The sequence below is a fragment of the Oncorhynchus nerka genome, linkage group LG27, assembly GCF_034236695.1.
Source record: "Oncorhynchus nerka isolate Pitt River linkage group LG27, Oner_Uvic_2.0, whole genome shotgun sequence".
Classification (NCBI taxonomy): Eukaryota; Metazoa; Chordata; class Actinopteri; order Salmoniformes; family Salmonidae; genus Oncorhynchus; species Oncorhynchus nerka.
This window is the reverse complement of record NC_088422.1, coordinates 59,002,967-59,030,947: the sequence shown is the minus strand read 5'-3', so window position 1 is coordinate 59,030,947 and position 27,981 is coordinate 59,002,967. Positions and strand designations below refer to the sequence as shown.

The 27,981-nt window shown below is 41.5% G+C and overlaps 1 protein-coding gene across 1 annotated transcript; it reads left to right on the top strand.

The window, feature by feature from the left end:
• Nucleotides 1-91: 91 nt before the first annotated feature.
• On the top strand, nt 92-25,115 carry LOC115112057 (potassium voltage-gated channel subfamily A member 1-like). The gene is made up of 2 exons (XM_029638743.2): nt 92-3,217; nt 20,724-25,115. Exon 1 carries the CDS (start codon nt 92-94, stop codon nt 2,048-2,050), a length of 1,959 nt encoding a protein of 652 aa, XP_029494603.2. The 3' UTR covers nt 2,051-3,217; nt 20,724-25,115.
• The last annotated feature ends 2,866 nt before the right edge of the window (nt 25,116-27,981 follow it).

Sequence of the window (27,981 nt, the reverse complement as noted above, 5' to 3'; positions counted from 1 at the left end):
TTTGCTACAACTTGTTACTTTCCATTGGCCTACACGAGTCGCTAAAGGGATCACATCATTCACTGGGAACTGAATTTACACCCTCCTCAAAATGGAGTTTGCCATGATAGGTTCAGATAATGGATGCAAAACTCGACTGCCTTACGGGTATGCTCGCGCACGGGAAAGGGAGCACGAAAGGGAGAGACAGGTACAACAGGCAACAGCCGCTGCTGAAGGTGCAGCAATTGGAGAGGGAGGGGAGTCCTCTGGCCATCTCCTTAACAACCACCAGCAGCATCAGTCTCGCACCGCCTCCTCATCAAATGCCAACAACAGTAGCGGCAGTACCGTCTCGCGCCCCTCCTCCTCGCAACAGCCACAGCAGCACCACCATGAGTCTGAGCAGCAGGTTCTCAGAGAAAGGAAAAAGCAACGCGGAGTAGGACGTTGGAGAAGGAGTCGCCAGACTCTCGGTGGGGACTTGCGCCACTCGGAGTTGGCGCTACTTGGAACCGAGGAGGATATGATAGAGGAGGACGAGGCGGAAGGCGGAGAAGAGGAGGACGGGGGAAGCAAGAGTTCCAGTTTTCTCTGTAATATGGATGATGAAGAGACTGTCTCACTCACAGATAGACGTCCCCAATCAGGATACGAACATGTTTACAGTGAGTATGGGTGCTGTGAAAGAGTTGTTATTAATGTGTCCGGACTAAAGTTTGAAACTCAACTTAAGACTCTCACACAGTTTCCTGACACTCTTTTGGGAGACCCGGACAAACGAATCAGGTACTTCGACCCTCTAAGGAACGAATATTTTTTTGACAGGAACCGACCAAGCTTCGATGCCATTCTTTATTATTACCAGTCGGGGGGGAGATTGAAGAGACCGCAAAATGTACCTTTTGACATCTTCTCTGAGGAAGTGAAATTCTATGAACTTGGGGAGGAGGCAATGCTGAAGTTTCGGGAGGATGAGGGTTTTGTCAAAGAGGAAGAGAAACCCTTACCAGAGGACGAGTTCAAACGCCAAGTTTGGCTTCTTTTTGAATACCCAGAGAGCTCACAACCTGCGAGAGGGATTGCAGTCGTGTCCGTTTTAGTCATTGTTATATCAATAGTCATTTTCTGTATGGAAACGTTGCCAGAGTTCAGGGACGAAAAAGAATACCTTAAACCACGAGATAATTCGACAGAACCCCATGGACAGACCCCTTTTAACGACCCATTTTTCATTGTGGAGACGGTATGCATTATTTGGTTTTCATTTGAGATTATTGTGCGCTTCTTTGCAAGTCCAAGTAAAACGGATTTCTTTAAAAACATTATGAATACTATAGACATTGTATCCATTTTGCCTTATTTCATCACTCTCGGCACAGATCTTGCTCAACAGCAAGGCAAAGGGGACCAGGCAATGAGTTTTGCAATCTTGAGAATAATCCGCCTTGTCAGAGTCTTTCGCATATTTAAACTCTCCAGGCACTCCAAAGGACTGCAGATCCTCGGACATACCCTCCGCGCCAGTATGAGGGAACTAGCGCTTCTGATTTTCTTCCTCGTTATTGGTGTCATTTTGTTCTCAAGTGCAGTGTACTTCGCCGAGGCAGACGAACCCGCGTCTCAATTCACAAGTATTCCCGACGCTTTTTGGTGGGCTGTCGTCACTATGACCACGGTCGGATATGGAGACATGAAACCAATAACTGTCGGTGGGAAGATAGTTGGCTCGCTCTGTGCCATAGCGGGTGTGTTAACCATAGCTCTTCCAGTGCCGGTCATTGTATCCAACTTCAATTACTTCTACCACAGGGAGACTGATAATGAAGCAGACTCGCCACCGGTTGTTGAAACCCCACCACCTGCCTGCCCCTATTTCCCCAACTTTCTAAAAAAAATTAAAGGTTCACCCTCAGGCTCTTCGCTGGGTGATAAAGCCGAGTACATGGAGATGGAAGAGGGGGTAACGGAGTCGCTGTGTGGGGTGGACAAAAGCCCGAGTAAAGGAAATGGGACAGACATTGGCAGGAAAAACAGTACATGTTCAAAGTCACAACAGACTGATGTGTGATGACAAAAACAAATATTATTCCCGTGAAGAAAGATATGCTGTCAAATCACACACACATAGGTGGTCAGACTCACACAAGTGCGCACTTGCGCGCGCATACACGCACACACACACGCACACAGACAGACAGACGCACACATACTTTATATTTAGCTAGATTTTGGGAAGTTCAAATATGGGGTTTTATTTTGCCATGTTAGAGGAATATAGGCCTACGGGAAAATATACGTCCAAATCAAAAGCTTTATAACTATTATCACCAATGTAATCCGATGATATCAGATATAGGCTACCTATCTGGGCCTCGTAATCCTACAAATGAAATCGAAAATATTGAATAGACAGGCTATGCATACGCACTTTATGAGTTTCATTTGTCAATAATGGAAGGGGAGATATAGATGTCGTTTTGCTGTTATGCGATAAAGGCAACGTTTATAGTAGGCCTAGTTTGCACTATTGTAAAAGCTTGTTTGAGTCGCTGACTTTCAAGAGAGATAGACTTGGAAGTTATGTTGAGAGACAGAAACTGTAGGCCATATGGCAACCTATACACCCTTCGTTTGACTAAAGAGTATTGAGATATTTTATTTTATTATGAACAATAATCAATTTGTATTGTGTTACAGTGTAGGTCTAACCCATCTGTGTACACACAACATTCAATATCGATCGGAAACATTGAAATAGCTAAATCATGTGTGAGATTCTTGAGTAAATGAGCATGATACCTATTTCGGCAGCACACTGCGGTCAACAAGTGAGCCGCTTGGCAAACAACATTCTCTGCAACGCTTAGGCCTAAATAAAGCCTTTTATTGACCAACCACCGAGGTGAAGCACAAGAATTACAATAGATACTCTGTAGACTGACATGAGAAATTGCTCCACACGGGCTGTCACGGGAGGTCCTGCACGGATATCTTGCGCGACTACAACCCCGTCCCTTTAAAACCACCTCAAACTAACTGACAATATCCCTTTACACGGACGTTGACTGAAACCAACATGGGAAACAAACGACTGTCATCATGGAAACTTTGGGTTTGTGAACTGTATCTCTTGTTCGCTGGACCTAGTGCACGGTTCTCTAATATAAGAAAGAAAGGAAGGTCTGTTGGTCATCCCAGAAAGCACCAAGATCTCCAGCAGGCGGTTATTTTCAAGGTATGTTCACCTTTTAAATACAATCACCGTTCACAGATACACATTTTTGTGATGGGGTTTTCTGTATATGAGCATGACACACACACTGATGTTACGCACACTTTATGTGACGCACTTTGGAACCATTTGGAGACGTTCCAAATGAATTGATGAAAGACTTGGTTGCTTGCTGAATGTTTTTGAATCAGGTCAAGCAAGTACTGCCATACTACACCCACATTTTATAGTAGGATATACATACATTTTGAACTACATTCAATAATGCAACATTATAAAAAGTAGCATATGCGCGTACATAAAGGGATAACTTCACGCACTTTTTTCATTGACGGTAGTAATCCCATTAAATATGAATAGACTAGGCCAACTATATCAAAACAAACGATAATGTGCTTCACAGGCCACTACTAGCCTGCTGATTGCATTCATTTAATTAGTCACCCGAAACTACTTGGTTGTACAGCCCCAATACACACACACACAAACACACACTCTTGATGTTTGACAGCATTGATGTTTTTGGGGCCCTGACATTCTGCCTAATATAATAATTAAATATTTAATACTGAGTTGTACAAAGCAATATTTGTATACTCTTTGCACTCAGAGCTCTGGGTCTTTACCCAGAAAACCTGTCACTGCCTGTCAGACAAAAACATTAACTGGCATTCACTGTTCTTTTGAAACAGTACATTCAGACTCATCAAAAAGGTTACTCAGCATCTGCTTGCCGTTTCCCCAGCATGGCATCAATGCCTTCAATTTGAACTTAAAACATTTTTACTTAAGCCTGTGTCAGCTACGCCTACTGCTTGCCATCAAGCTTGGTTAAAAAGAGGTTGGGGCATCACATGCCAATGTTAAGTCAGGCGTCATAAGTTTGCATTATTATGAGTGTGTTTGACCTCTGATTTCATGTGCGTGACGGTCTTTGCAGTGTCAATTGTTACCATACACTCACCTCATATGAAGAGTAGGATAAATTAGTGTAACATTTTCAGATTTGCATGGGGTTTCTTCATCTCCAGGCATCAATTCAAAGATGTGGATGGCTGTTGCTATAGGTGACCTTTGGTGACCCTGGCAAGTCAATTTGTGTACACTGTATTTGGTCTAGTGCATTTTCCCATTGAGGCTGTATATACAACCAGTCTGACTGAAGCTACGTACTGTATGTGTGGAATACTCTGTGAATCTACATAGTGGGTCAGATCTGATCGAAAAGATAAAAACAGTTCACTTAGCACAAAGTTGTCTCTCCCTTATGTTTTATTCCCTTGGGAGAATAATAGGTGCAAACTTTGCTCTGATGCAAAAACAGTACATTTCTGTTTGGAGCCTTCTCTAGTATAGTTTATGATATACAGTATAATATATGCCATTTAGCAGATGCTTTTATCCAAAGCAACTTACAGTGCCTTGCAAAAGTATTCAGACCCCTTGGATTTCATTGTGTTACAAAGTAGGATTAAAATGGATTTAGTTTTTTTTAAATCCTGAAGTAATTCAGGCTTGCCTAAACAAAGGGGCTGAATTCTTACTGTATGCAACAACTATTTTGAGTTATTTGACATTAGAGTATTTTGTGTATATTCTTGACAAAAAAAAGTATATTTTAATCCATTTTAATCGCAGTTTGTAACACAATAAAATAATTCAGAGGGGTCTGAATACTTTAATTTGTGCATACATTTTACGGTACCAGGAATCAAACCCACTATCCTGTCGTTGCAAACATCATGCTCTACCAGCTGAGCTACAGAGGACTCTTTGGACATGTGCAGTATGTCTGGGCCTCCCTCTGACATATTTATAGACTATGTTATGTCGTATTGCATTGCAATTCTAAGTTACACAAATATTGTGTGTGCATGGAAACTGAAAGGCTGATCTGTATGGAAACAATCCTACTGTAGTTCTCAATTGCGGAAGAGATTGACTAATGTACACGTGGGCGCTTAAGGAGACTAACCTCTGTGTAAATGAAACCCCCCCTTGGGGTTTCAATGTTGAAGTTACATAATATGCCTTCATTGAAAGATAGCAACCTGAGTCTTTGTTAACAACACAAAATCTCACCACGGATCTTTCCAATGAGCTGAATTAATCGGACGGTGCGCGCAGGAGTCGATTATGTTACCTCATTCTAGATGTGTAGATAATGTTGCTAGTTACACATATGCTTTAGTGTAGGGTTTCAGGGTTTCCTGACTCATGGAGACAACGGTTGTTGCGTGATGTTACGGTGTAAGGACAGTAGTTACACTCTTATTACAGAGTAATGAAAAAGCATGACTTATGGTAAGGTGACATAAATTTGCACAACAATGCTACCAAGTCTTTGTCTTTATGAGTCTTTGTAGTCTTAATGAGCGTAGCTAGGAAGTGTGTATATTGTCCTTAGAATAGACTCAAGTTTGGAGTCACACATGTAAACTGGGGCAGTAGGAAATTAAATCCTAGCACACTGCTGGACAGGTAAGCACTTCCCAGAGTTGTCACATGGAGTCTTACTCAGACTTGGTTGTCCCTAGGGGTGCAAGCGAAGGCCCTGCAGAGATGCAGTGGTAGTATATTAACAAGCTCGAGATTTAATGCAATGCAACAGCTGCTCAACCATCAAACTTTTTCTTCCTGACGATGCGGGCTGCTGGCTGGGAGGCTAGTGGCCTGCTGGTAAACTTTAGTGGCTCCAGATGTGTCATCAGCTTTGGGAGTCTTGAACGGAGCGTTGAGATAAGTAAGGGACGAGTAAGCAGGGCCTCGCTGGTTGTCGTAAACACCTAACAAACAACGTCACATGAGCTGTACAGTGTAAACTTTTCATGTAGTGTTCATATGCAAGATTGATTGCGCAATGTCGAACAATCAGGTAAAGTAACAAGGTAAAAAGGTGAAGTAGATGGAGTTTTGAATAGCAGTTGATATAATGAAGGCCTAAAGTGTAAATGTTACACATTACAAATGTGGGTTGCTTCAAAAATAGATCCTAGACCTAGATAATGCAACCAGGTTATTTGTGTGATCCAACCACGAAATGACAATGTATGTGAAGAAGGTAAACCACTTAATTAGTTTGTTTTCCCATGATTTCATCCAACGTAAAATCATGGTTTATAATTCGATTACGGTAACCAGCACACGTTTTACGTTGGATACCATGTGTAATGAAATGCAATGAGCAACATGATCATGTTCCTAGTCAGGGATATATGTAATCAAGCATAGTCATTTTTCACTCATGACTAATCAAGGCCAATCCCAATGGACGTTGAAACCATCAACCCTGGATGAGCCGTGATACGTGATCAGAGCCTCCCTCTGTATTGATCAGCTTATATAAACGTAAGCCTGTATTCCCAAAATCAAAGCAGTGGCATCTTTCGTCCAGGTGGAGCCAAAATGGCTGCCATAAATGGAGACCAAGTAGACCTAGTCTCCCACTCGCTCTCTGTGCTCTCCTGCTTTGGAGTGACTGGACGCTTTTATGTGGAGTGACTAATGCTAGCTCTCCAGGGCCCGGGGTGTATCGGTGCATGGGTGAGTGCGTGTGTGAGTCCATGCGTGTGTACACAAGGAGCCAGCCTATAGGGGCCTCCACTCACTGTTGATGACTCAGAAGGCAACCCGGAGGACTACAAAGACCAAGATCCCCCGCATAAAGTGCATGGGAGTTGGTCTTTTGTAAAAAATTATGAACATTCTGATAAATGAAAGAGAACCCTTATTGTTATGGTGCTTGACAAACCACGTGGTTTTGTTCAAAGATATGCTTAGATCAAGGGAAGCAAGCGGAATCATATTTTCTCAAAGTGAAATGATTCAAACCAGGTAACATTTGACATCATCAAGATATGCTTTGTAAAGGGTTTGTAAGTGGTTTATTGACTGTATTATATGTTTATAGGTAATATAATAAACAGCTATACTCGTTGAGATTTTGATTGACAAATTGTGAGACTAATATTAGTGATAACTGCTTATTATTAACCATAAATTATTAATGAACCGTCCATAAGCTACTTACAATCCCTTTATAAACCCTTTATAAAGTATGCTTCAATGTAGTGTTACCCAAAAATCAATTGGCCGTTTTAAAGAAAACGTTGAAACGCATGGTTGTAATTGGTCTAGTACAGAGTCAAAGGGAGCTGTTTTTAAACCAACCGAGGTAAATAGTTGCAGAAATACTGCTGAGGGGTGGAGAATGCTGTTGTTTACTTTATATTGCTGATGTCACAACATCCATAATTGAATGATTTATTTACTTATGGAGTCTCTCATGGCTTCGTCTGATAACATAGACATGTCGTTACTCCCGACCATAAATGTTTGGGATATATTTTCCTAAGGAGTCGTTGTGGAACCTTTTCTTTACTATTATCCTTGTCTTTGATTTGATAAAAACTCATGTTACAAAAATGTACCAGTAAGCACTTGAATGGTCAAATATGATTGGTTTTGGCTTCCTCACAGAGGTTTTGATGGAGACTTGCAGATATGCCCCTTGGCAAAACATGCTACTTCTCTTTACAAGTAACAGTCAGTGCTCAAGGGCTTTGTATGTCTTCAAATTTGATTTGGCCAGATCCACAGAATTATTTTGGGAAGGCGTTCACTTCTTTGGTGGATTACGCAGGAAACTACAAAGTTCTCTTTTAGGATTTGGTTTTACTTCTCGAGCCACTAACAGTAAGTCCTTTCTCCCTCAAGCCAAGTCTTGGTTTTTATACAGTCATGGTTTTCTGCTCATTCGTCAGAGGTCTTCTACAGCTGGCACGTTAAAACACTGCTCGTGTGATGGAAAATTCCATCTCCATTTTTATAAATAACAAAATGGTTTATTTGTTATTTTCTTCTATAATCCTTTTTATCCATCCTTGAGAAACAACTCTGCTCCACCGTCAGGTGGAAAGAGAAAGATTAAAGATGGATCTCTAGAGTAAATGATTATACAGCAATTATGTTTATCTAACAATTACTAGGTAACGTAAACACGATGTGAAAGACAAAATATTATTTGTTTCTTCTTTATTGGTGATTTAAAAAGGGATCTTCCATCCTTAATTCCAATTAACATAGCAGCTTTTTATTTGTGTACTTGGTAGCTGGTTGTAGTGTAGATGGGTTCAGTGTAATGATGTTAATGGTTTTATCAACACGTTCTAACTATTTGACACCGATTAACAGATCACACAGCCAGTCTACTGTACTTTTCACTGCATGTCAAGAAATACTCAAGATGCACACAGCACTCTTTGGGTTGGTTTCCTGGACACAGATTTTTAGTCCAGAACTAAGCTTAATCTGTGTTCGGGGCAACTGCCACTCTATGTCCTATGTAGAATTAGGCCTACTCTTTCAATGTTCCAAAAGCAACGAAACACCTGCATTTAACAAAATGACCGAGCTGTAAAGAAATGATCAAATCTGCAATATCCCGAATGAAGTGGCTTAAATGCTGTTCATTAACATTTATCCCACTCTAAAAGGTCACAAAGAATTCTCAATTTTCCACATTATCCACTTAAAAACGGTCCAATTTCCTCCCCGCTGCCATTTACGCATAGTCTACTAAACAACGATCATTTGTTGTGACTGCTATTGTTTAGGAGATTAATAATATTAAGGCCAAACACCTTTGTTGTACGACACATCTGTGAGGCTGTGGTACTTGCTGCCTTTTGAGATAAAATAAAATATTCTAGCTTGTATTTGAGCATCTGCCTTATCATTAGTAATCTCACTGTTTGCCTTGGTGAGTTTCCGGTGAGTTAATTGGGACTTTGTGCCCTCCCTTGAGTGCCGGCTGAAAAATTGCACGTTTGAGGCTATAAATAGCTGATAGCATTTCCTGCTGTGCTGGGGAGAGATTTTGTATTTTGAAAATAACCTGTCTTGATGCCATTTGTTGTTGCATTGCCAGCTATCTTTATTCTGTATAGACACACCAAGGGGTGTCATCACAGAGAACAGAGAGAACCTTGTGGCACGAGATTACCTTTGTCTTAATTCATGTAAGTTCAAAAGAGAAGGATTAACGATCTGTAATACACTGTAAGAGCTCCTATTCACGTCAATGAGAGTTCTGGTTTTCTCTCAATACATATGCCAACAAAAGCTCGAACACATGACCTTTTCATACTTTCATCATTGAGTATTACGTCATTTCCAAATTGCTTTTTGAAATAATTGGGAATATTAACATCTGGAATGTTTAACTGTATACCAGGCTCTCCGGTGTAGCTTTGGAACACAAATTGGGCAATCAGAGTTGATCAATCAGTTGAGGCTTATGCTCTTCCACTGTTATGTTCCCAGGCTTAAAGTTAAAAACACTTTTCCCAAGGGGGCTGGGGGCCACGATAAGCTGCAGAGGAGAACATTTGTGGTGTAAGCATTGTCATAGCAACCATGACTGGAATTTTCTGATGTATACTATGTCGGAGTAAAGTGTGTGTGCGTATGCCTGTGCGTGTGTGTGTACGCTCATCTGTATATGTGTATTTTTAAGTGGTTTGAGAGTCTGTTTTTCCAACTCTCACCCTCTGTTTGGAAAATATGTGCAGTTTCCCCCCAAACAAACCACTGGCAGACTGCAACTTAATATGCGAGAGATATATTTTGTGAATCCATCTAGCAGTTACAGCACCTGTGGGTTGGAGTCTGAAATCCAACTGCAATTCAGCTGCAACTGGGAAAACTCTTAATATCACTTTTCCGATCCTTTTTGATGTGTTACATGTTGCGCCCTTAAGTGGTTTCTGCCCTCTGACTGGGGAGCGCGGTTTAACTCTCAGTGTGGGGTTGCATTATTCATCACATCATTTCAGAGTTGCAACGCCACGTGTCAAAATGTGGCACTTCGCTGTCATTTCTATGTCGGGCAGCAACCTTTCACACAGCTATGGACGCACGGGAAGTGTGTGTTTGTTATTGTTTGGTTGTGTACCTGCATTTCTTTGCGTTTGTTCTGTTGTTGAGATGTTATCCATCCCACAACGTTTGTGAATTGGAAGGTTCGAGTAACGGTGTAAAAACAGTGGAATAATAACCGTATTATCCTAGCCCTAGTGATACAGTAGACCAGTGTAACGTGTGTTTTGCACCCTGGCTGATGGAACTATCCTATTCTATCTATCCCAGAACTCCTGAACTTGGCACTGTCAACATCTATTGAACTCCTCCTTATACATGTCTGTCTGTGTTTTAGCTCCTGACTGGGAAAGCGTAAATACTGTTATCACCCACATTGAAATTTGTATTTGGTTTTCAAAACGTCTTCGCGCACTCCTTTATCGACTTACCTTACCGCCCATCAATCAGGTAATGCTGCTCAGACTGGTTCCTTGGCATCCGGATAGCCACTGGAGACCTGTGGTTCTGACTAATATGATCAATTCTAGGAGGTTCTCGAGTATTACAGCAAAACCATTTGGTTGTTACAAAGGGCTACATCTGTTTGATGCTATTATTGAGGGAAGGTTATTTCTTCTGCAGCGGATTCATTTGAGTCATTTAGCAGACCCTCTAAGCAACTTACAATTCATGCATTCATCTTAAGATAGTTAGAAAATTCCAGAAAGTTCCTGTGTGAACAATCATTGTGTAGTCAATCACATTGGCTAATCACGCTCCTTTGTAGTTAACAAAAGAATAGCTAATCAATGGAATAAGCCAAGAAAGAGAGCAAAGCAACAATTTTATGTGTTTTTCTCAGCTGTTCTCATTCACTGCACCCCACATCCACCTTCTCCTTCTCATTAATGAAGTCCAAATGTTTCAGTCAGGTCCAGACGCCTGGGCAGCGTTTCATGGCTTACTGGATTCCTGGCACAAGATAATTATGAAATGCGGTTTTTCACTATTCACGCCAAATGGACTGCACAATGCACTTTTCATTTGCATTTGACTTTATTTATGTGTGTCCTATGTCCTATGAGTTGCTTGCTTGACCCGAACTCTTTACTTAATGTGTGTAAGTGGGTCATTCCTACATTTCTTGCTTTATTTACTATAAGTTATGCTTAATGTACAGTGTGACCAACTGCCGTCGCTAACTCAAACCGTTGTTTATTGCATCGGCCTTCTGTGGTAGGCGAATTTGGGAGGTAAAGAGGACTAAGTTGTTCTCAGGTGTTATTGTAAGATTAGGAAAAGGAGCTTCAGCAGTGCTGTGCGGTCAGGAAAGGCACTTGTGGCCAAAGGCGTTACAAAGAAAGCTGTGTCTAGTGACCCCAGCGTAATATGATCCAATAGACAGACAGAGTTGTGGTAATGAAGAGGAATGGAAAAGCAATAAGGATCATTCCACTCGTGTGAGCCAGATTCGATCTTGCGACTTCAGTAAGGCCATGGGCCTAATTGGTCATATAACATTCATGTAAAATACCTGACCACAGCCATCCATCCCACTTCTGACACCAGTGTAGCATATGTGTGTGGCTTGGTGCCTAACTGTAACTGCGATAAAACCAGGGACCTACTGCACGCTAACTCAATACTTTACTGACATACACGCGCACACACACACATAAACAACGGCATTCATGGACAGATCATTTGTATGAGCTGCAATCCATTGGAAACAAATGGCTTTATCATTCTTGTATAGATGAAGGTCATTGACAGTATAAATGAATTCGAAGAGGAGGGATGGAAGTCTGGGTAGAGATGACTGCTGATATAATTTTTGTTTCAGATGCATCTGTGTGATTTATTATGTGGGAAGAGAGGCTATAAATCAACCATTCTGGCATTTCTCCTCTGCTAGGGAGTCACATACATGTTACCGTTTCTGCTTTTGGCTGTAGAGGCTTCAGAATCAGACATGCTAGCTGAACTTTCCCATTTTGGCTGTGGTTTCACACGATGCAGGTTTGTCCTGTTCGTGCATTCGCAATCCTCTATCCTCACATTTTGATGTTGTGTTTCTAGTTTTTAGGGAGGTAATTTTAACCCCATCTGAGCAAATAGGTGTAAACTTTGTACTTGGTTGTCAACACTTTATAAATATGGCTCTTAATAGTAGTATATCCTTCCTAAGCTTATAAGGTAGACATGCACAGTAATTCTACTGTTTGCCCTTGTGAGTTGGTGCATAAATAAATATGAGTTATTCATGGTTGAACCTCTCACTCTGTGCCAGTAATGATGCCCTGGTCCTTTAAAAAATGTGTCTGCGACTTGTACAATGTGGCACAACCATGGTAGAATTGCACATGTATAACTGTGTATAGCTGCCATTAGTTGTTATTATTTCAATATCTTTGGCATATATTTGCTATGGACTTTTATTATACCAGCAATGACCTCCCTACATCCCATAAACACAGTGCATTTGGAGCGTTTGTCACTGCCTAGCAACCTGACAACTGTAGCCAGGTTTGCTTTCCACTTGTACGCCAGTAGAATAGTGTCTAAACATAGTTTCTTCAACCTCACAGTTATTTGAGTTGCGGCTGTATAAGCTCCCTCAGTCGGCTTGTAGTGAATTCACTCGTAAACACCGTATTTCGTAGATCTGCTCTTGCCAGTCCTGCCATCCCATGTGCACAGAGCTTGTTTACATGGGACGAGGGCGTCTTTGCATTAATGATGTTTACTGACCGCCGCCACCCCGCCAGCGCCATGCCTTTAATTCGCCGTGATGGTCTGTCATGGTGTAATATGACTCACAGTGCTTGCACATGTGCTTTCCGAGTGCCTCCCCCCCTTTGTCGCTTTGAATCAACTTGAGTCCCACAACCGTCACATACGCCACACTTGTTTGCATGGGCTGCCTTGGCTAGCACAGCTGACCAACACAGCACAGCCAATGAGAAAAATAAACCGCGTCTGTGTGGGCACTCAACCATGCCAGCAAAAGAGTACATTGCAGATAAATCTGCATTGATGAACCGTAGCAAAACGACATCTGAATATTTTCTGCGGACAATTGGCGGCTGTGGGCTTAAAATGAGCTTGAGAATGGTGAACCGAATGTTGATTATTTGTGTGCCTTTGCGTGTGTGTGGCCTGCATATTTATAGTCTGCTTTGTGTGACTGTGAATGTCAGGACTGATCGGAGAGCAGTGCCTGCAGGAGAATGAGGAAAGCATCCCCCAGCCTTTGGATTAGTGTCAGTGTGCAGGAAGCGAAGGCTGCACCCCCCCCTGAGCTACGTGTGTCTGTTGGGTCTCTAAAGCTGTCTGTTTTAATTCTCTCCATACTACAGTACATAGCGTTTCCATTATAGTCTCTCAATTGTCTTGAAGCCCTTCATGACAGCCATCATCCCCTCCATTAGTTCAGGTTTTCAGTCCTCTCCATATCGGTTTGTATCCACTTGAAATCCGTGCCACTTGAACATCAATAGAGAACGAATTCAAAGAATCTGAATGAGGCTGTTGAGAATTCTTAGCAGTCCAAGATAATTCAGCATTTCATCAGTCAGTCTGTGTCACTGGCTCAAGGGATTTGGTCCCTACGTTAGTCTATCAAATTATATCTGAGAAAGATGTGCCTTGGGTTTTGGTCATTATTAAGCTTTGCCTATGAGGTTGTCGTATCTATGAGTATTGGTACCAAGAAATCTGAATTTTTAAGGCAGGGTAGGCAGCTTCTTCACAGATAATTTAGTTATGGTGAAACACACTGTATAGGCCTACCTCTTATTCACTGCTTGGATATGCCTGTACTTGGCAAGGCCTAGATTCAATCAGATCAAGCGTTAACCGGTGATAGCCGACACCCGCATAGCTGATGTTCAAGTTCAAGTTTTTACCAATATCCACATGGCAGTCAAAAATACTGAATTACATGGATATTACAATACATACACAATAACACATTCAAGTTGGAATCACAAGTAAAATTCATGACAATATGTACATTAAGGAGACTCACAGGGTCCCTCCTTGCGAACATTAGAAAAAGTTTAAGTTTAGCCTGGACATCAAAATGCTCATCAGCCAATTAAATTGTTGACTTATTTGCACGTGATCAAACGCTACGTTAGCTGTTCCAATTACACAACCTGACACATTTAGCCCTATGCTAACCTGAGCAGGTGGCAGTGATTATTTCCTGTAACAAATTCTGCATCAGCCTATCAAATATCTTAGACTTTATATCCACCAACCAATGGCATTTCTTAAAATAGGTCAACTGTGCATATTTCCTTTATGCGTATTTGAGAATATTCGCATGAAATTCTGTCGCCAATTGGATGGAAACCTATCTTGCGAGAAAATCCCACATTTTTGCTCATCCATTTCACACACATCCATGTGCTTTTATGGAGAAAGAAATATGCAGTTATCAACAACATTTAAGTTTATAAATCGTCCTAAAAATATTTTTGAAGAGCATTATGGACTTGTCAAATAGCTGTAATTTACTGTCTTCATCATTTCTGTCTGGTAGCACACACTGCTAAAGCGGTTGACACTAAAACAACAGTGCACATTAACATTGGATTCAAGCGCCCCTCGCATCAAGCATAACACTGTTCACTGCTGGTCCTCAATGCTTGATTCAAATAACGCATATGTGACAAAGTCGATGATTATAATAACGCATAGAAATAGTAAATGTAAGTCTATGTAATATAGCCTATAGTAGCGATTATTATTTATGTAGCTGTGCTATGTATGTAGCAGCCTATGTGACATCTGCAAGAGGTATTCCAACAAGAAACTCCTCATTAAAGGTATTCATAATCTTCATTTACAAGGTTTTCCTGCCCTTCTCTTCTCAACACACTAACACAATAAATGTAATTCTATATTTTCAAAGGGGGGAAAAAACCGAATGTGAGATTCAAACCCTTGCCACAATCTGCGACAATTACGTGGAGTTAGGTACGTTAGGTGGAACGACCCAGCCACAGTACGTAGCCAGCCTGCATGCAATTAGTGCTGTTGACTCGCTAGCGCCACTGCTTTAGCATCCCGCTAAGAACAGGTTTCCACTAGTTTTAGCAGCTTCTACTCAAGGTCTCTAGCTCTACGTTGGTTCCCACCATTTAGAGTTAGGTCACTCGACAGTTCAGCAAGCTATCTAGATAGATATCGAACGGCACCACACGTGTCAAAGCTAGCAACCTTTCATGCTAAGCCACCATTTGTTTTGTTTGGCTAACAGGAGTGTGGCTGTTTCTTCTAAGTGTGTTACCCCAACATTGAAGCACCATCCCCTTGTAAAAGATAAGCCTAGCAGTGCATTTTACCTCAAGTTACTTGGTTTAAACACAGTCGGCATATGGTATTAACACCCACTGGCGTGGCTAGCTGCCTATCGTCACTCAGGTGGTTATAGCCTGCTAATTAGCTAGCATTAATCTTAGAGCTACTTTCACTAACCTGAAAGTATATAGAATGACTTTATTTCCCACTCCCCTGGTGAATAAAGCTTTCTTTTTCTGTTTACCTAGCTTCCAGCTAATGTTACCTTTGTTGAATAGCAGCTTGTGGTGCTGGTATCCTTCGCTTCCCTTCCGGTCGAAACGAGATGGCAACAGGTTTAATGAGCAAGTCATCAGGGAAGGGGAAGAGAAAGCAGTCCAAGGCTAACAAGGCTTGTCCTGGCAATTTCAGCAATTACATGGCCCATTCTGATTTCCATCTGTTATGTGCTGCCTGCCTTGGTGTGGACCATGCAATGGCAGGTTACGTGGACCATGCTAGATGTGCGCATTGCGCCCAGATGGGCCCAGATGTCCTTAAACATAGAGCAAGGTAGATGGAAAGAGGAACCTCCTACTAGGGGAGTGGCGACTTCATCCTGAAGTTGTCGAGGAGGTGTGGGGACATTACGGCAGAGCTCTGCCGCCGATCTGTACGCATCGCAGGACAATGCACACTGTCGCTTGTTCTTCGCGATGAGAGATCACAGCGCTCCTCTACAGTGCTTCTGTATGCCTTTCCTCCCTTGGGCCTTTTTCTTGGTCTGTTAGTTAAAAGATGGAGAGTGTTTCATTTGTAACTCCCCAAATGTCACAGGTAACATACATTTGGTGGCAGAATTGTTATTGGGCCACTGTAGACGACATTTAGTGTTCTAAAATGTTTTAACAGTCCACTGGAAAGCCCATGAGAGTTTTGCCTAAATTGCGACGCCTCATGCGGGGCCTCTCCAATCTATTAACCCATCAAAGCCCTCCCTCCTTCTCTTATTTCCTGAATCACATTCTATTTCTATGACAACAACTCGCCTACTTCATGCCCACTCCATGAAATCTAAACAAGCCAATCAGCATTCATCACACATTTGACTCAGATGAAACACAGCTTGTAGCTGCATCCGAGAAGAATGTTGTTGGTATTGCAGATTCCCGAAGGTCGGAAGTAACGTCGTAAATAAAATGTCACAGGGAAAACATTCTATTAAGCCATGTTTTGATTTTCCTCTGGCCAGGAAATGTTTTTTCCTTCTTTAAAAAAAAAAAGAAGAAGAATCAAAAAGAAAGCACAAAACAAATAGTGTCACAGTTCATGTGTATTCTGTGGTGAATTATGATAACTGCATCATAATGCATTATACCTGCAGGTTTTAAGTAAATTGTTACCGAAGTGGAATTTGTGGTATTGTGCTTAAGGAGAAATGTATGGCATCAGCTTTGGTTCTGAAGTCGTTGGGCACACAGATCCACTCCTCTTTGCACGCTAATAGGCTCCTGTTTGACTTTGGCAATATATTCATATCAATCTCTGTCAGGGTGAAGGGACTGACGATAGGTATTTAAGCCCTGCACTTCCCTCGTTAGTCACCTTCAGTCCTGTACAAGTAAAGTGTTCCTTTTCAACAAAATGTAATTAGAACCCTTAAAGGGGAAGTCCAGTCAGAGATCTATGTTGCTCCTCACATTTATTGGTATATTTGATATAATTTATTTTATTTTATTATATAATTTACTTATTTGGTATAATTAGTTTCAAAACAAATCAAATTGTATTTTTCAGATGCTTTTGTAAGTGAAATGCTTACTTACAGGCCCTACCCAACAGTGCAGAGAGAAAAATAAAAGACCAATATTAACATGAGGAATAAATATTCAATGAGTAACGATAACTTGGCTGGGTGCCAGTCCCGAGTCGATGTGCAGGAGTACAAGGTAATTGAGGCAGATATGTTTATTTATTGATTTATTTCACCTTTATTTAACCAGTTAGGCAAGTTGAGAACAAGTTCTCATTTACAATTGCAACCTGGCCAAGATAAAGCAAAGCAGTTCGACACATACAACGACACAGAGTTACACGTGGAGTAAAACAAACATACAGTCAATAATACAGTAGAAACAAGTCTATATATATGATGTGAGCAAATGAGGTGAGATAAGGGAGGTAATGGCAAAAAAAGGCCATGGTGGCAAAGTAAATACAATATATAGCAAGTAAAACACTGGAATGGTAGATTTGCAGTGGAAGAATATGCAAAGTAGAAATAAAAATAATGGGGTGCAAAGGAGCAAAATAAATAAATAAAATAAATAAATACAGTAGGGAAAGAGGTAGTTGTTTTGACTAAATTATAGGTGGGCTATGTACAGGTGCAGTAATCTGTGAGCTGCTCTGACAGCTGGTGCTTAAAGCTAGTGAGGGAGATAAGTGTTTCCAGTTTCAGAGATTTTTGTAGTTTGTTCCAGTCATTGGCAGCAGAGAACTGGAAGGAGAGGCGGCCAAAGAAAGAATTGGTTTTGGGGGTGACCAGAGAGATATACCTGCTGGAGCGCGTGCCTCAGGTGGGTGATGCTATGGTGACCAGCGAGCTGACATAAGGGGGGAATTTACCTAGCAGGGTCTTGTAGATGACATGGAACCAGTGGGTTTGGCAACGAGTATGAAGCGAGTGCCAGCCAACGAGAGCGTACAGGTCACAATGGTGGGTAGTATATGGGGCTTTGGTGACAAAACGGATGGCACTGTGATAGACTGCATCCAAATGGTTGAGTAGGGTATTGGAAGCTATTTTGTAAATGACATCGCCAAAGTCGAGGATTGGTAGGATGGTCAGTTTTACAAGGGTATGTTTGGCAGCATGAGTGAAGGATGCTTTGTTGCGAAATAGGAAGCCAATTCTAGATTTAACTTTGGATTGAATATGTTTGATGTGGGTCTGGAAGGAGAGTTTACAGTTTAACCAGACACCTAGGTATTTGTAGTTGTCCACGTATTCTAAGTCAGAGCCGTCCAGAGTAGTGATGTTGGACAGGCGGGCAGGTGCAGGCAGCGATTGGTTGAAGAGCATGCATTTAGTTTTACTTGTATTTAAGGGCAATTGGAGGCCACGGAAGGAGAGTTGTATGGCATTGAAGCTTGCCTGGAGGGTTGTTAACACAGTGTCCAAAGAAGGGCCAGAAGTATACAGAATGGTGTCGTCTGTGTAGAGGTGGATCAGAGACTCACCAGCAGCAAGAGCGACATCATTGATGTATAGAGAGAAGAGAGTCGGTCCAAGAATTGAATCCTGTGGCACCCCCATAGAGACTGCCAGAGGTCTGGACAGCAGACCGTCCGATTTGACACACTGAACTCTATCAGAGAAGTAGTTGGTGAACCAGGCGAGGCAATCATTTGAGAAACCAAGGCTGTCGAGTCTGCTGATGAGGATGTGGTGATTGACAGAGACGAAAGCCTTGGCCAGATCAAATGTACATATAGATAGGGTAAAGTGACTAGGTAAGAGGATAGATAATAAACAGTAACAGCAGCGCATATGATGAGTCAAAATAGTTAGTGAAAAAAGTGTCAAAAAGTGTCACTAAGAACACACCCCTTAGGGGCCCCCTGGTTGAGGGTCAGCGTGGCGGATGTGTTGTCGGCCTGTCAGGGAGTCCAGGATCGTGTTGCAGAGGTAGGTGTTTAATCCCAGGGTCCTTAGCTTAGTGGTGAGCTTGGAGGGCACTATGATGTTGAACGCTGAGATGTAGTCAGTGAACAGCATTCTCATGTTGGTGTTCCTTTTATCCTTGTGGGAAAGGGCAGTGTGGAGTGCAATAGAGATTGCATTATTGTTGGATCTGTTGGGGCGGTATGCGAATTGGAGGGTGTCTGGGATGATGGTGTTGATGTGAGCAATGACCAGCCTTTCAAAGCATTTTCAAATCAAATCAAAGTGTATTTGTCACATGTACTGAATACAACAGGTATTACAGTGAAATACTTACTTACAGGCTCTAACCAATAGTGCAAAAAAGGTATTATGTGAACAATAGGTAAGTAAAGAAATAAAACAACAGTATAAAGACAGGCTATATACAGTAGCGAGGATATAAAATTAGCAAGTCTACATACAGACACCGGTTAGTCAGGCTGATTGAGGTAGTATGTACATGTAGATATGGTTAAAGTGACTATGCATATATGATTAAACAGAGAGTAGCAGTAGCGTAAAAGAGGGGTTGGCGGGTGGTGGGTTGTGGGTGGCTGGACACAATGCAGATAGCCCAGTTAGCCAATATGTGGCAGCACTGGTTGGTCGGCCCAATTGAGGTAGTATGTACATGAATGTATAGTTAAAATTACTATATATATATGATAAACAGAGAGTAGAAGCAGCGTAAAAGGGGTGACATACAATGCAAATTGTTAGAGTAGACATTTTATGGCTACAGATGTGAGTGCTACGGGGTGATAGTCATTAAGACAGGTTACCTTGGCGTTCTTGGGCACTATGGCGGTCTGCTTGAAACATGTAGGTATTACAGACTGGGTCAGGGAGAGGTTAAAAATTTAATTGAAGACACTTTCCAACTGGTCAGCACATGCTCTGAGTATGCATCCTGGTAATCCATCTGGCCCTGCGGCCTAGTGGATGTTATCTTTAAACAAGTTATTTCTCACATTGGCTTTGGAGAGTGTGATCACACATTCCTCTGGAATAGCTGGTGCTCTCATGCATGGTTCAGTGTTGCAAGCCTCGAAGCGAGCAATCGAATAATTTTAGCTCGTTGGTAGGCTCTCGTCACTGGACAGCTCTCAGCTGGGTTTCCAGCTTCTATCCCCGAGCCATCAATACAGGACCCGAGATAGTATCCTACTACACCGGCTCTGGCGCTGTAGTGTGACAGGGCTTGCAAACTATCACGGATTACAAATGGAAACCCAGGCGATTGTTATCTGATGTGGTATGCTGCAGATATTCCACTGGGCCATAATAATAAAAAAAAGAGACTGCAGTGTATTGGCACCCATGAGATTCGAATATGGGAATGGTTTCATGTTCATAAACGCTGACACCAGTTGCTAACCTGATAGATATTGTATATGCTGTATTGATAACCTGCTGTTAGATAACCTGGCATGATAAACTGGTATTTGTAGATAACTGGAATGATAATATCTGGTATTAGATGCCCTGTAATGATAACCTGCCACCCATACATAACCTGTAACGACAACCTGTAATGATAAATTGGTCTTTGTAGATAACTGGAATGATAACCGGGAATGGTCTTTGATAACCTGTAGATAACCTGGAATGATAACCTGGTATTCATGTCCTGTTTATTTTTTGTTACAGTGCTATCAGTTGATGGCTTAGGAGAGGATGTGCTGGCTGGTACTCTTGGAATTGGCAGAGAAAGAGCAAATATTATGACTGGTCATCTGGGGTGAGACAACGGACATCGATAACCACAGATCTACTGCGAGAGTGTACCCAGCGATCGGACATCAGAAGTTTGAATGGACAAATTAGACATTGGGATATTATACGGAGCGCACAAGGAACAAAAATATTTCCTAGAAAGCCTGGAGGCATGGAAATGAGTAAGTCATGGCCCAAATGATTGCCTTAATTATTACATATATACCTATATATGAAGTGATGAAACTAGAGACTTATCCGAGTTCAAATATGTTTTTCTTTATGTGTGAAACAGTGTCTTGTAAGGAACAGATGTGAATATTTTAATAAGATAGAGAAAAATTGTTTGGTTGTAATGTCGACAATGTTTTAGTTGGGTCTGCTTTGTAGTTGTCATTGATAACCAAATGGTGGAGTTTCTCTCTGCTTACGTGCAGCAAGCAGAATGAGTTGATCTATTTTTATCTTGTTTCGTATTGTCAACCAAAATAAGGCTGGCTTGAGGCGGAGCTGCTCGCTCAGCTACCAGCTACAATGTCTTTCAATTCACAAAATCATGTTATGACAACTATATTACACTTCAGAAAGGAGTAGGGAGTCAAAAACGAGACAAAATGACTCTACAATATACATGAAACATATCTGATTATTTTTGTCCTCTTTTTTTCACATACTGTAAGCATCTGTTCACACACACTCTCAAACACAAAAGATGTCAGGTGCGCATACACACACACAAACACACAGAATGATCTACCGAAGGGACACAAAAGGGTTTTCCCTAAGATGCAAATTTTATTATGTTAGTGATATAATTGACCAGCTGCTTTGTTGACACAAACCTCGATCCATTTAAAGTTAACTGTATGCAAAGTAACATGGATGTGTGTTATATATTTTTTTAAACCTAGCCTTGACTATTACTTAACCAAAGTTTAAACCCTGATTTTATTGTACGTGGTGTACACTTCCTCTGGAGATGTTGTGAAAATAGATACACATTGAATAGAACATATTCCGATGTTTATATTTCTGTGTCCTACAATGGTTCGCAAATCATGACATTTGAGACAATTCTACTTAGTTTGACTGTTAACCATGTTCATATCTTCAGAAGTCATGTTCCATTTTTATTTACATGAACATTGAACATGTTGTGGATGCTGCTCCAACAAGATCCGTGATTTTGCCCTTCAATTTAGATTTGAGATTTTTCAATTGAGTTTCTTATTGTGCTGTTCTCATATAACTGCTCGTAGAAAATCCGCCCGCTCTCTTTTGGTCTGCTTTCAAAGACACATAGTTGTATGCACTGCTTGCTTGTTGCAGCTTTGTCAGACAAATCAAGTGTTTGCTTTTTTTAAAACATAAATGCCAGCTTATGTTTAAGCCCATCCTTCTTTACGTTCAGTCACCAGCCAAGAACTTAGTAATTCTCGCTCCTGGGCGTGCTGTCTATTATTGTGATGTCGGCCCATGATGACCGTGCTTCAGGGCACCAACAACACCAGAGATCTTTATTCTTTTTATGTTATTTAAAGGGGTGGAACCTAATAGTATGTACAGTATTATTGACATAGACAATGGACTGCATTTCTATTCTCTTCCATAAAAAGAAAACATACATATTTCATTGTACTGTCTGAAAAGACATAGAACACTTGAATCTGGAGATGAAAAGTGCTCTCATATCAGTGTCTGTTCTTCATCTGCTTACATAGAAAATCCTAATTATACCCCCCCACCACCACTACTCCATATACATGTCTATTCTTATTGGTTACGCTATATCCCTCTATTACAAAATAGTTGAAGGCCTGTGGTCAAGATTTTCCTCAATGTTCAGAAAACCCTATCAAATACACCATGCTACCCTCTGCTAAAATGTACTTTGTTATCAAATTCTTTAAGCATCACTGGTTATTTACCAGTGATTGCAGAAAAAGTAAGTGCTGTTTATTCCCTGATCCCATAGTCCCACTGTTTTACATTTTGAAGCAAACACAAAGCCCATGCACATCCTGATAATTGATGTCTGTCAAAGTGTAATAGTTTAAGGCTAAATCCCTCAGCAGTTAATGGTATCATTTAGGTGTGCCTAGCAAGAAGTTGTTGTGTCTTGCCATAGTTACGCTAAAATACTCTGGATTCCCAAATTGTAGTTGAATAAGCAGTGACTTAAGGGAAAACAAAGAGAAAGAGGTATCTTTCAACATCAATTTTTTCTCGGATATTACAATGTTTCTCTACTGTTAGATACTGTATACTGTTAGCAAAGCTGACCTTCTCCCTAGTTATCTACCCAATCCGTAGTATAACTCCGAAGGGATGGCTTCTTTTGACAATATCAATCAGTGTTATGTCCCGGCCTAAAGCACTACGCATAATGATGAGACTGTAACAAAAAAATAATACAAAAAACCAGTCTAAGTCATCCGTATAGCCTGTGTAGCCTCAAGACCACAACAATGATATTTGACTACATTATGGTAACATATTATGGTGATGGATGGACTGTGATTGGACTGAACTGAAAAGACAAAGTCAATGAAAAGGCTTTTCACAATGCCCTAATATCAAAGATGGGGCTTAGCCCTGCCCACAGTATCTAGACGCATCTTTAGTATAGACATGAGGCCTGCTTCAAGGTGTGTCTAGTTACAGTGAAAAGGTATAAACTATAGCTGGTCTGTCTTTGAACACTAACCTGTTGTTCACGCGAAGTGTCTCAAGAGTACTGATCTAGGATCAGTTCCCCTGTCCAGTTTATCTTATTCATTGTTGATCTAAAAGGCAAAACCGATCCTTTATCGGCACTCCTACTCTGACATGCTTGATACATACGGCCCCAAATATAACAAACATATACAAATCAAATCAACTTGAAAATCATTTTAATGACATGTTTAACTATTGTGTACATTTTAAAGTTGTGCCTTCTTGGGTATAGATTGGGTAGCTACTAAGGGTCCATTGTATATATGAATATAACAAACATAAACAAATCAAATCAAGTTTTATTTGTCACACTCTTCGTAGACAACAGGTGTTGACTAACAGTGAAATGCTTACTTACGCGTTCATTTCCAACAATGCTGTTAAAGATTTTTAAAAATGTAATACAACATTTAAATAGTGACACAAGGAATAAATACACAGTGAATAACAAATAAAAACAACATGGCTATATACAGGGAGTACCTGTACCGAGTCGATGTGCAGAGGTACAAGGTAATTGAGGTAGGTATGTGCTGTACATATAGGTAGGGTTAAAGTGATTAGGCAACAGGATAGATAATACACAGTAGCAGCAGTGTGTGTGTGTGTGTGTCAATATACATGTGCGTGCATGCTATTTGTTTGTGGGCGTACGTAGGAGTGTGTGTGTGTGTGTGTATGTTTTGGTTACAGTAATATGTTTCAGCCATGGAATCATTGTACCATCACGAAGTACGTTTGCCATGAACATCCACATGGAAATGACATGGGTTATTTTTCTGTTAAAATGTAACTAAATGTTAATGCTGTCCGAGTATGTGTGTGTATTTGAACCATTCATTTTCATGAGCACTGGAGGGTCATTAAGGGAGCGAAATCAAAATAGAACTGTCTTTTAAAGTTGATATTAAAACAACTCCGTAGAAGTGTATTTCAGGATGTTATAATATTCCTACAGTCCAAATGTGATAAAATACCGATGTTTTGGTCAGCCTTGCTTTTTTTCTGCATGTTTCTTTGTTTTTGAAAAGTGCATCCTAATTGGAGATGTTTGTATTCTTTTCTTGCAGTTACTTCTTCTCTCTGTACTATCTTTGGAGCTCGTTCATTTCCTACCCTTATTTTTGTATTTTATTTTTTATTTTTTATTTAGGTCAATCTTCAGACTTTTGGATTTTCTACATCAATATCATTTTTGTAGGCAGCAATATGAGATGTCATCGAACGGAGTATGTGCAATGTTGAATAAAGAAAAATATAATATATGAAATAAAAACAACTTGCGAGAGTGACTTGTAGGGGATTGCAACAACATGATCTATGAATGGTATTCATATGTCACCTCATAATTTACTGGTTATGCCCTTATGCAAGAAGCACCTGTTGGACATGTTTTGCAGGGTTCAAGATGTAGAATTTTACAGTAATAGGACCCATGTTGGCACCAAAAGTTCTAAAACAATGACATAGGATTCCAATGTGTACATCATTGAGGAGCACTTCATCATCAAGAGCATTGCTTGACCAGTACAACAATATTACAAGTCCCAAAGACGCATATGGCAGTTACAATAAATAAGGACTTTATGAATTAAATTTGGAATAAGATGTTCCCATAAAAATTTTTTATTGTTGCCGTAGGCATTCTGTGTCTCATCCCAGTTTTTCCAAATTTGGAAACGGAGCATCAACCAGGGTCTTTTAGAATGTTCCAAGCTTTCTTACATCTGTCACCCAGTTGCCTCGAAGGCTTCCCAATAACTAGACATATTCTGTATAAACTTCTCTTGACAATTTTCTTTTACTCTGAACTCATCATTTGAAAGACCTTGTACACCATTGCTAAAATGTGTTAGTCCACAACAATGTCCTCAAAAAAAATCTTAAGAGCTGCATGGATTTCTCGAGAATATAACCAGTGTACATTACATTACATTTACATTTAAGTCATTTAGCAGACGCTCTTATCCAGAGCGACTTACAAATTGGTGCATTCACCTTATGACATCCAGTGGAACAGTAGTGCATCTAAATCTTTTAAGGGGGGTGAGAGGGATTACTTTATCCTATCCTAGGTATTCCTTAAAGAGGTGGGGTTTCAGGTGTCTCCGGAAGGTGGTGATTGACTCCGCTGTCCTGGCGTCGTGAGGGAGTTTGTTCCACCATTGGGGGGCCAGAGCAGCGAACAGTTTTGACTGGGCTGCGCGGGAACTGTACTTCCTCAGTGGTAGGGAGGCGAGCAGGCCAGAGGTGGATGAACGCAGTGCCCTTGTTTGGGTGTAGGCTGATCAGAGCCTGGAGGTACTGAGGTGCCGTTCCCTCACAGCTCCGTAGGCAAGCACCATGGTCTTGTAGCGGATGCGAGCTTCAACTGGAAGCCAGTGGAGAGAGCGGAGGAGCAGGGTGACGTGAGAGAACTTGGGAAGGTTGAACACCAGACGGGCTGCGGCGTTCTGGATGAGTTGTAGGGGTTTAATGGCACAGGCAGGGAGCCCAGCCAACAGCGAGTTGCAGTAATCCAGACGGGAGATGACAAGTGCCTGGATTAGGACCTGCGCTGCTTCCTGTGTGAGGCAGGGTCGTACTCTGCGGATGTTGTAGAGCATGAACCTACAAGAACGGGCCACCGCCTTGATGTTAGTTGAGAACGACAGGGTGAAATGGAATCAAATCAAAATCAAATCAAATTGTATTTGTCACATGCACCGAATACAACGAGTGTAGACCTGCCAGTGAAAGAAAAATAAGTGTTAAGTAAAAAATAGAAGAAAAATAAACAAAAGTAACAAATAATTAAACAGCAGCAGTAAAACAACAATAGCGAGGCCATATACAGGGGGTACCGGTACACAGTCAATGTGGAGGCTATATACAGGGGGTACCGGTACACAGTCAATGTGGAGGCCATATACAGGGGGTACCGGTACAGAGTCAATGTGGAGGCCATATACAGGGGGTACCGGTACAGAGTCAATGTGGAGGCCATATACAGGGGGTACCGGTACACAGTCAATGTGGAGGCCATATACAGGGGGTACCGGTACAGAGTCAATGTGGAGGCCATATACAGGGGGTACCGGTACAGAGTCAATGTGCGGGGGCACCGGTTAGTTGAGGTAATTGAGGTAATATGTAGATGTAGGTAGAGTTAAAGTGACTATGCATAGATAATAAACAGAGAGTAGCAGCAGTGTAAAAGAGGGGTCTGGGTAGCCCTTTGATTAGCTGTTCAGGAGTCTTATGGCTTGGGGGTAGAAGCTCTTAAGAAGCCTTTTGGACCTAGAATTGGCGCTCCGGTACCGCATACCGTGCGGTAGCAGAGAGAACAGTCTATGACTAAGGTTGCTGGAGTCTTTGACAATTTTTAGGGCCTTCCTCTGATACCGCCTGGTATAGAGATACTGGTTGGCAGGAAGCTTGGCCCCAGTGATGTGATGTGATGCTACTGCACGGCAAGCGGTACCGGAGCGCCAAGTCTAGGTCCAAGAGGCTTCTTAACAGCTTCTACCCCCAAGCCATAAGACCCCTGAACATCTAATCAAATGGCTACCCAGACTATTTGCATTGCCCCCCCTACGCTGCTGCTACTCTCAAAATTCTCTCCACCAACAAGAGGGGTGTGAACAGTTTATGTCATGAACAGTGCTTGTGCCCATTAAATAGACATGGCGTGGGATGTTCCCCAATGCTGGAAGAGGTGCCCTGAGAGAAAAAGTTTTGGGACCCCTGGTATAAACAACAATAGATCATTGAGTAGTAACAAGTAGGCTATTATTGCTAAAGCATAATTTCAGGTGAACAAAAAAAACTTCTTACGTGGCCAACCTTGCTCCACTGATCCCTGATCTACTGCGTGTTCTGACTCAGCAATAGCACACTTGATTATCAACTCATTAGGTTTGATAAGTTTAATCAGGTGTGTTATTGCTGGGCTGAAACATAATCCTACACACCAGCAGACCTTCAGCAGGATTGGCCTGCTCCAATTGTAATAGGTTTATACCTTGTGTGTGATGTTTAACTGTATTTTTGTATACAACATGCGCTTACATAGGTAGGCATACACACATATAACCCATGGCATATACACTCAGTGGCCAATTTATTAGTTACACCCATCTAGTTCCGGGTTGGACCCCCCCCCCCCCCCTTCCCCTCCAGAACAGCCTGAATTCTTCAGGGCATGGAAACGTTGATCAATTGGTATCAAAGGACCTTACAAGTGCCAGAAAAACATTCCCCACACCTTCACACCACCACCACCACCAGCTTGTACTGTCAACACCAGGCAAGATGGGGCCATGGACCCATGCTGCTTATGCCAAATCCTGACTCTGCCATAGACATGACGCAACAGTAACTGGGATTTGTGATGTTCTCAATTGTTCAATGTTGGTGATCGTGTACCCACTGGAGCCGCTTCTTATTTTTAGCTGATTGGAGTGGAACCCGCTGTGGTCGTCTGCTGCAATAG